Here is a 10,801-nt window from a genome sequence, read left to right as displayed (position 1 = left end):
GAACAAATTTCTATGTTATCTTCGATGGTGTTCTCGGATTTGTCTTGTTAACTCTTTGGGTCTTGTCTTGGGTTGCGGAAAGAGCATGTAATGGTCTTTGATTTTAATGGAAGTTCTTCTGGTGGTGTTGGCCGCGGATGTAGCCCGTAAAGGTGAACCACGTGTATCTTGTGTTGTAGTTGTGTGCTTCTTTATCTCCTGTCTCTTTCTTATCATCTCTCGCTTGTTTGGTTCAAATCGTCGACTGCCCTTTGTGATCCTATGTTCCGCGGAATTTGGGTTCCAATTTTCCCAATACTATCTTATAACGAAACTAAGACATAATATTAAGAATGAAAAGAAATGAAACTTTTATTGAATGTAGATAAATTTATGTAAGTTTACAGCCAAACCTAACATAAACTCTCAAGAACAGATCTCACAACGTGTCTCTCTTGAATACAAATTACTTAACCCTACTTTCAACACCCAACCGCTCCTTATATAGCCATTTGGTGTAATGGAATACAACTCATCATTTACTTCGCTACTTCAATATTCATTGCCAAAATCTCTTTTATCTCGGCGATAACTCCGGCATTTTTCCTGTACATCTGTCCATATTTCTTGCTCAACAATTTATCTTCGGTGAATATTGCTTCTCTTCGATTCGTTACTTCATGCTCGCTAATCCTGATAACATATCTTCTACACTCTGTGTCCTCTTTATCTCGAAACTTATACTTAGCAATTTCCCTTTCCATTAATAGTTTCATTACTTTTACTGACTGTCGATTTATCTATAAACTTGGTAATGATATCTCTGACGAGCTTTGACCACTGGTTTTCGCATCATCGGGATTCTACATGTGGCGAGGCTACTTTCTGTACGTAGAGAAAGAAAGAGGGAGACGGGACTAATACCTGTCTTAGGATGGACATGGCAACTGTTAAGAATGAGACCACCCAATTATTAGGATAAAATCATAACATTGATTGCCATTAATCCCAGCAATTAATACCTGGAGGCCTACACTCTTTTTGACAGTTGGGGAAGACTTTCAGGGAGTCATTAATGCAAAGATTCATTTAATTAATTTCTTCAGATTTCTTTAGCTATAGAAGAGAACCATAATATGTCGGTGGGAAGAGATGGAGTGCAATCTGTTTAACTTGGTTCATTTTTTCAGGTGCAGAGAGATGATCAATAAACTGTTCAACTGTTGTATCCCATAGGATTTCTGGCATAAAAGAGACTAATTACTCGTTTTATGTGAGTTTTCTTCTTGAACTTCTTATATTCTTCTGAATCTAGTTATAGGCATATCTATCTATCTCTCTCTATATATATATATATATATATCTTGTTTCTCCCCTAAGTTTTTCGACTTATGATTTCTAAATTTGTGACTTATTTTATTCGCCCTTTTTCTTATGCGTGAAGGTGCATTTCTTGCCGATCGTTATGTTGAAAGTTACAGTGAAAGAATCATCTGTTGTTAAACCGGCAGAAGAAACACCAAAAGTGTGTCTGTGGACGTCAAATATTGACCAACTATCACCAATACACGTACAAACTGTGTCCTTTTATAGGCGTCCAGCAGCATCAACCGACGATTTCTTTAATTCAACTGTAGTGAAGGATGGTTTAAGCAAAGTTCTCGTTACTTACTACCCAATCGCTGGGAGATTGAAGAGAAATGAATCCGGGAGAGCTGAAATCGATTGCACTGGTGATGGTGTAATTTTTATAGAGGCAGAAAAGATTCACTTATCGAAGACCTCGGGGATTTCACTCCTAATGAAAAACTTATGCCTCTCAGTCCTAATCTTGATTATAGCAAGGACATTTCTGTGTATCCACCTCTTTTGGTTCAGGTAAATCATCAGGTTTCTGATTTATCAAGTTTTGACTAAGAATTTTTTAGATTTAACTCACAAAACAAATTATGCAAAATAATTTCTCTCCCACTGGTCGAGTCACTAAAGTCCCTGGTTAATACAGGTAACGCGTTTCAAGTGCGGTGGTGTTTGTCTAAGTACATCAATCAGCCATATAGTAGTGGGTGGAGTCTGCGGATTTAACTTCATCAATGCCTGGTCCGATTTATGTCAAGGAGTAAACAATATGAAATCTGTCCCGTTCTTTGATCGAACCGTATTACGAGCTCGTGACCCGCCGATAGTATCTTTCCCACACATTGAATATAATAAACCAACTTCTATGAACATAGCTTCTATTGCTTCACCGCTGTCAAAACCTAAAATTGCAATTGCAAAACTCAATATCTCAACAATGCAGGCCAGTCTACTCAAATCCAAATGCAATAAGGGCAAGTATCGGTTCAGTACATAGGAAGTCATTGCAGGGAACATATGGCGTTGTGCATGCAAAACCCGTGAACTCAAAGATGATCAAGAAACCGTGATATCGATCCCTTTAGATTGTCGTTCACGTTCAATTCCTCCTCTGCCGGATGGTTATTTCGGGAACGCCTTATTGGATTTAGCGCCAAAAGCAATTTCAGGTGATATTGTCTCAAAACCATTACGTTATGCTGTCAATATAATACACGAGACAATAAAGACGTTAGGAAACAATGAGTATTTAAGGTCATCCCTTGATTATCTGGAACTGCACCCAGATGTCTCTATCTTTAAGAGAGGAGGTCCTCAAAGCTGCAACATTAGAAACGTCAGCTGGCTTAAAATGCCAATATATGGAGCTGATTTTGGTTGGGGACAACCACTTTATGTGGGTCTAGGTACGGTTGGTTTAGCGGGTCTATCTCTTTTGGCTCCAAAACCACCTTGTAGTTACGGTGGCTTTTCGTTAATTATTTCTTTGGAGTCTGATTATCATATGAATCTTTTTACTGAGTACTTCTACGAAGATTGTAATTTGTCCAAATTGTGATAAGAAAAATAAGTGTTGTAAACTATTTAGTCTGGATTTTTTTGTCTGCATTTTTTGCATACAGCAACTTGACTAGTTGGGAAATTTCTACCCAAAAAACCGGCGGGATCAGAACTCGCCTTCTGTATCAGACGAGTCCATCTCGTGTATTAGATAACACTGAGAAACGAGGTAACACTGAGAAAGGTCCGAGTACTAGTCTGGTTATGTCCGCCACCATTATTCTCTGGGGTTGCTACTTTTGTGTGGGAAGCTTTAACGTGAAAAATATAAGTATTCTTCCCATGTAAACGTCTGAGTACTAGTGTGGTTATCTCCGCCAAGGAGATAATACGTTTTCCATTGTTAGTGAAAGATCAAATTGACTCGGTTCCCAGTATCCTTTGAAATACAGTACATTTGCAGCTACAACTTCAAACGGGTTCAACTACATGTCAGTGTCACAGTTACATTGGCTTCTTCACATGCAGCAATATAATCCTCCTGACAGCCTTCAGTAAGTATGTTGTCATTTTGTTTTTCGTTGCTATTGAACTGCCAAATTTGCAGAGAGATTTAGATACAACTTCGAATGGGTTCAAATATTACGTATCACAAGTATCCTGGCTATGAAATCTCAATTATTTTGTTTTTCTTCCATGGATCAATTAGAATTTATATCTTAAGTTGGCTATGAAATCTCAAAATTGTCTCAACATGATTGCATTTAACATGTTAACAAAAATAATCATAAAAACTACGATCACTTTGCATTGCTAGCTAAACTGATCAAAATAATGCATTACAAATTTTAGAAACTCAAAATTACAGAATAAACTTGCACAGTAAAGTGTTGGACCTGGAGGTTATGGTGGCGAATCATCTGGAATGTGAATGTACCTCGCGGACTTTTCTCCAAGATCTTCCAATGAAACAAAGCTATTTTCATGTGGGGAATTGCTTGAGCATCCGCCTCATATGGATGATATGCCTCATCGCACAGATTCTTAAAAGTGAGAGTATTAGGGTCATAACAAATAACTGCTTTATTACGGTGCACTTTATGATCCTCCCACATCAAAACTTGATTGTTGTTTGTTATCGAAAATGGTTCATAATGCCGATAATAAGGGTACTGAGAATTGTATTTCATACTGATCTCCAGGACCCAAACCCAAGAGTTCGAGTCATCATTCTCATCCACAGGGGAGTACCATTCACTCTTTTTCTTCTGCTTTCTCTGCTCTTTCTTTAATATCCACATATCTATGCGTCTTTCTTCCTTGCGATTATGAGTTTCTTCCTCTGGTGCATAACCTATGATGAAATTATATTCATCTGGATGAGCTTCTGCCTCATCGTCAGAAATCCTCTCAACTGTATCATGATAAACACACAAGCTACCATTCAAGGACACAATAAGACCTTTGTAACCACAAAAAAGACCGTGACATGGTGGCATTGGAAGGGTACTAAATGTCTCATCCACTAAATAAAAAACTCTGATGTTCCATTCATCTTCAAGACGCTCTATCCAATAAAGTTCCTCGTTTGCGAAAACCAATCTTTCTTGACAAGTATAACGGGTTCCTCCTTTGTTTCTCCACCCGCTGCCACCACCAAGGGTGTATACCTGAACCCTTCCCAACTGCTTGAATTGGCTGTACTCGTAGGTAACTTGAACAACCTTGTACTCATTAGTAGATTTACAGTAACCAAATCCAACCAACACCTTAGGTCTCGATATTTCACCAAAATCCATCTCCGGAAGATAAACATATTCTCCAGTCATTGGATTGCATATGTACACAAGCCACTTCTTTTCATCTTTTTGAACAGGAAAGCAAACCAAACCATTGCAAGAACCGAATATATTATGTCTAAAAGGCCCACTTTTTATCATCTTAACATGGATAGTTTGGAATTGACCTAAACCTAGGTCGATCATTGCAAGTTTCTTGTAAGAAATTGGTTCATCGTGAATGCTTACTTCCTCAATATATCTGTGGAAGATCTTGATATCTCCGGAGCTTTTTTCTTCTGAAACTGCCAAAAGAAAACCCGTCTTTGGTTTTTTCAAGAAAATTCTCCAAAGTCTGCATACTGCTCTGCCCAGCGAGACGCACTCAATAGGGAAATGAGAAAGTATGATTGCTGTTAAGTCTATATTCAGATTCTTGATTAACCCATTGCTGGTTCCAAGAATATTCCCGACTAGTACTTTGCTTTTGATATATAGTATCAGGAGGTGCATGATGCTTACCATCATCTAGGGCATACCACTTGGACCAGCTCTCTCCAAGATCCTTCAACGAGACAAAACTATTCATATGAGGAATGGCTTGAGCATCATTAGGCACATACTCATACAGTTTCTTTATAGTGAGAGTATTAGTGTCATAACACAGTAGATATTTGACACCAGAATTCTACCACAACAAAATTTGGTTGCTTGTTGTTATGGCAAATGGTTCAAATTCAGGTTGACCATAGCAGGTTTTATACTTTATACGGAACTCCTGGCTCAAACCCAAGGGTTCGAGTCATCGTTCTCGTCCCCAGGAGAATTTCCCCAACTCTTTTTGTTGTTCTTCTTCTTCTTTTCTTTCTTCAATGTCCATATATATAAACAACTATCTTCCTCATCAGGACCTACAAAATAACTCGAAGTCGTAAACACCTAAACTCCCTCTTAACCACACGAAATGAACACTTTCAAAAGATTCAAAACACGATGGCAACGGGAGGATACTAAATGTTCATCTTCGGTATATTCATCTTCGTAACATATTTGGAGATTCTCCCCTGTGAAAAGGAAACCCGTCTTTGGTTTTTGCAAGTGATTTCTCCAAAGTTTGCATACTGCTCTGCTTCGTGAGACAAACTCAATAGGTATACCAGAAAGTATGTTTTCTGCAATATCTGAGTTTATGATTACTCCATTGCTTTCGATAAAACTGTCGGCGATTAATCTTCTTTTAGATCTATCATGATCTTCCATGGTATGTTGTGAATACCACTAATTCTTCGTGGTTATCTTAAACAAGATATATAGATACTCAAAAATATATATGGATGAAAAGAGAATTCCATACTTGACGAAATATACCTAAAATGAAATATATGTGGTGAATACGCTAAAAGCACCCAATTTTTGGCAACCATCATGTGCCACATCCAAGAAACCGTGGACTAGCCAAATCCCTAGATGGCTGGAGATCCCAGCCAAATCTCTAGATTACTAGAAATTTTTTGTGACAACAAATACGCAATTTTTATGTCCAAAAATTGGGTTGAGCACCGTAGAGCAACGCATATCAAACTCAAGTATCACTTCATTCGAGAATGGGTTGAAGATGGTGAGATATGTTGCAAAACCGAAGACCAATTGGCAGACATATTCACCAAGGCACTTCATTCGAGAATTACTAGGAATAGTAGAACAACATATTAAGGAGGAGATTGTTAGTTAATGTGAAGTTAAATATATAATTAAGATTAATGGTAAGTTAGTGAGTACACATGAGTATTCTAGATGCTTTTTTATTATGTCTTATATATACTTAGTATATACAAAAAGAGATGAATAAAGAGAATGTAATCTAATGAAAATAGAATTGAATGGAAGAGGTATAGAGAAGCTTATGCCCTCACCTCTATTCAAGTAAAACTTATATCAAATCCATACCAATACACTCTTATAATCAATCATAATATCCAACAAAATTCAACATTCTGGTTTTCTCATTTAGTGGAATGTTTCAAATGGTAAAACGGTGGTAATTACTTCATTTTGCTCGCTTCAAAAAAATATGTATCTCCACCAATTTCCTGTGGAGATACAAACGGTGGTAATTACTCCAAGTGAAGAGGGACTACTACTATATTCAGTTTTCAAACTTAGATAAAATTAACTAGCACATCCAATCAAGGTGGTATTCCTCTTTTTCAGATGCATCGTCACCCCATACTCGGAGTTTGTGGGGATTTTTGTTCATTCGGTTGTTATCCAATTCAATTTCCCGTAATAAGTTATTGCGAAGTCATCGTTGAAGTGTTCATTGAAACAAGTTTTTTCATCAGCTTAACATGGATATTTGGAATTGACCTAAACCAAGGTCGATCTTTGCAAGTTTCTTACAGAAAACGCAAAACCAAGGTCCACAGAGCTGCAATATTAGAAACCTAAGCTGGCTTAAAATGCCAATATATGGAGCTGATTTTGGCTGAAGACAACCACTTTATGTGGATCTAGGTATGATTAGTTTAGCGGGTCTATCTTCTTTTGGATCCGAACCACCTAGGAGCCACAATGGCTTTTCTTTAATTATTTCCTTGGAGTCTGATTATCATATGAATCTTTTTAAAGATTACTTTTATGAAGATCGTAATTTTTCCAAAAGGTGATAAGAAAAGATTAATAAATGTTGTAAATGTTGGAGAGAATGAGATTTATTGTTTGTTTTTATTGTCTTCGTGGGAACGGAATTTAGTTCCTTTGGGTCTCTAAGAGCTCTTATTCATTTTCTTATGAGTGAATGAAATAGGTTCTTTAGTCCCACATTAGGTATAACTACAAAGGAGATCCATAATATAGCTATTCCATTATGGATAGTTAGTAAAATAATGTGGGTGTGGAACAGGTGGGGCGTAATATTTTTGTCTTCACTAAGGCTTGGGCTCGTGCTTCCGTCGTTGACTGCGCCTCTCTCATTTCTACCTATAAAAGGGACTCGAACTTTTCATTTCAACGTGTGTCCAGAAGAGCTACTATCCTCTTCTCTTCGTCTCCCTCCCTCTGTGTGGTCTTTTCTTTCTTGTGTGCAATTGTTGTTGAGTTCGTAAGAGTGGGAAAGTATTGTAGTGCTAACAGTGCTTGCATCGGGCAGTTTTATCATACATACGACTTGACCACAGGGTATAGGCATCACTCATTCTTGAGGTATCGTGTTAATGACAGCGTGTTGAACACGTGACTCTGTCCTCTGTTTGTTGTCCATTAAATGTTTATTTACTTTTCAGAAATTTATTTCTAACATCTTCACATCTAGTGTTTTATTGTTACAGTTGCAAAAGTAAACGATTTAATTTAGATTTATTGGTCTGCATTTCTTTCTTTTTTTTTCTTTCAGAGGTTAAGGATCATATCTGTTTCCTCACTTTTATTTTTTGGTTTTTCTTTCCTTAATTAATTGTCTATACTTTAAAGAAAATCAATAAAGTGTCTCTAGTTAAAAGATTTATGTTGTAACACTAAAGAAATTAATTGTAAAATCGTTCGGTGATGATACCAGAGAATAGTTCCAAACTCATTCCAAAGGAAAAAAACAAGAGAATTTAAAAGACATGGTGTTTGTGTGATTAAAAATGGTATTCTTTGTAACTCGAAGGTGGTGTTCATGTGATTATATGAAATAACATATTTATTGTCAAGATCCAAATGACTGAATCCCTCTACTTTTATCTAACATTGATAAGTTGGAAAATATGGTTGTTGGTTTGCCTTCTTGTTCATGATGATAGTGGTTGTGAAGGGTGTGTTTATGGAAATCTGCACCGTTTTCCGTTTCGAGTTGGAAAATTTACGAGACCTACCAAGCCTTTCGAATTGGTTCATTCTGATATTTGTGGTCCTACAAAACCCCCGATAATCACCACCTTTTGTGATGTGAACATAACCATCTCCACTCTAAAGAAGCATGAGTGTCTACCACCTTATACAAGGTCATCCTCTCGGACATCATCACTAGCATGAATCAAAGTTGTCTTGTACTTTGAGTTAGACCACCACTTAAGCCAAATTTTTTTTTTTTCACTTTCACCACCAGAATAGCTATTTCCGATCTTCTAGAAGCACCATAAACATCTTCTCATATAATTTATACAAGTTTGTGAATGACTTGAATCAAACTACCTCGTTGCCATGATCACTTATTATCCCACCTTTTGTAGAATACTTCTTCTTCCTCGACATATCACCAACAATTGACATTGTTTGGTGTGAGTTATCAACCAATTCCAGACGGATTTCAGCAACTTCAAGAACCAACATTCTTGAGTCGTCCTCCATGTAGATAAAAAATGCTACAATGTTTATATGTTGTATGAAATATTCTTACATACCACCATGATGATTGAAAACACCCTCTTGGAAATATTTGAAGACGCCAATTGAACCAACAAACGATATTGTCTTATAAAGAATATACCTTCAACACGAATCGTATTCACATCAAGTAAAGTTGTCTAATCTTTCTTCAAGTATTTCATTCTTTATTCGACCTTGAGCGGTCATCATCTTCACGAATTATATCCATCCGCTGCGAACCAAGATTTTCTCTTCTTTAAAACCTCTTGTTCAAATTACCGAATCACTTCCATATTTGTCCATTCTTACCGCACCATTTGTCGGGAAACCGAGGTTACATTCATCTCGAACTGGCATGCTTCCATACATATAAATTCCATGAAGCATCTTACTTTAGATAACTTAGCTCGAACCCTTTATTTACATCTTTATATTAGCATGATTGATAATAATACTAGCAATAATATGACATATATGGTAATGGGCAATCACACAATACACAAAGATTACGTGGTTCCGCTATCCATTGTAGGATACATCCACGGCAAAAACCACCTTGAGAATCTTTCATTGTCATAACAAGTTATATATTACATCGACACACTTTCTATAATCAACTAGTTATGTAACCCATTAGCAAAAATAAAATAAAAAATGACTTGTAAATAAAAAGACATATTAAAAAGAGTTTGCCTCTTCCTTTGTTCTTCTTCCATAAACTTGCACCGTCATGGTTGCTTCCAATTAAGACAAAAACATAGCTTCTCCCAAATGAATCCTACGAATCCCAGAGTTTTTCCATGCCCGATATTTCTACAACTCACTCTTCTCACCTAGATTTTGCCTCATTACCAACCATTGTAGGACTTAATGGTTGTGACCCTCACCCCTTGTTAATAGGAATACTTCCATGGATAATTTCTACTCATCGTATAAGCCTTCTTATATAATAGATACACCTCAAGTTACGTTCCCGACAATTCCAAAACTTTAGAAAACAAAAGCCCAACATTCAGAAGCAAAATAAATTGCTACATCTGCAACTACCTGTTGAGCAATTTAGATGCTTATAATTGAAGACTTGCACCAAATTTAAGATCAAGGGACTTACATTTACTGTAATAATAGGGCCACTATTTCGATGATAAAAAACCATGTTTTCCATGGATGATCAAAGCATATTGAACTTCCTTATTATTTCGTTTGAGACGTTGTTGCAGAAGGTTCAATTGTGATTAAGTTTTGTCCAGCAGAACATCAAGTTGCTGATGGGTTTACAAAAGCTCTTTCTTTCCAAAGTTTTCAAAATTCAGGTCTTCTTTACGTGTCAGCGGATTTTGCGTCAAGAGGAGTGATATATTTATCGATTTAATCAAAAGTTAGCTGAAATTTAATTAGCATATCTTTTAATTCATTCCTTTACTCGTTTACTGGCATTTAGCTTGTTAGCTAGAGTTTAGAATTTATGTGAAAATCGAACTGCCTAATAATTGTTTGTGTTTATGTTATAAAAAAAATGGAGGCTGTCAGTTATCTGTATAAGAGTATAATTTCAAATTATCTTACCACAATCTGATTTCTTCCATTGTGTTTTGTTTCTCTTATATCTCTGCGGTTTAAGAAACAAGCAACAAATCCAGTTATGACTAATTTACAACTAACGTCTTGTTTGTTTTCTCCTGATTCACCTGACTCGTTTGGATCTGACTCCCCTAAATCTGACTAAAACAACCGAGCCATCTGGATCTGACTCAGAAATATGAATCAGTGATTTGTTCCCATGAATCAACAATATTTTATTGCCTGACTTAAACGAGACTCAGAACACTAGTCAAGTC

At 36.6% G+C, this 10,801-nt stretch overlaps 1 protein-coding gene and 1 pseudogene across 1 annotated transcript; one reads left to right on the top strand and one right to left on the bottom strand.

Moving 5' to 3' along the window:
- The first annotated feature begins 1,136 nt into the window (after window positions 1–1,136).
- LOC113342665 lies at window positions 1,137–2,896 on the top strand (annotated as a pseudogene).
- A 371-nt stretch (window positions 2,897–3,267) lies between these two features.
- Window positions 3,268–5,879, bottom strand: LOC113342646 (F-box protein At3g07870-like). Its single transcript, XM_026587120.1, has 2 exons — window positions 3,735–5,879; window positions 3,268–3,430 (listed from the first exon to the last, which is right to left on the bottom strand). The coding sequence occupies exons 1-2, from the start codon at window positions 5,142–5,144 to the stop codon at window positions 3,320–3,322; spliced, it is 1,521 nt and encodes a 506-aa protein (XP_026442905.1). The 5' UTR covers window positions 5,145–5,879; the 3' UTR covers window positions 3,268–3,319.
- Window positions 5,880–10,801: the final 4,922 nt, after the last annotated feature.

This window comes from Papaver somniferum, unplaced genomic scaffold (genome assembly GCF_003573695.1).
Source record: "Papaver somniferum cultivar HN1 unplaced genomic scaffold, ASM357369v1 unplaced-scaffold_46, whole genome shotgun sequence".
In the NCBI taxonomy this organism is placed as follows: domain Eukaryota; kingdom Viridiplantae; phylum Streptophyta; class Magnoliopsida; order Ranunculales; family Papaveraceae; genus Papaver; species Papaver somniferum.
This window is presented reverse-complemented; position numbering and strand designations above follow the sequence as displayed.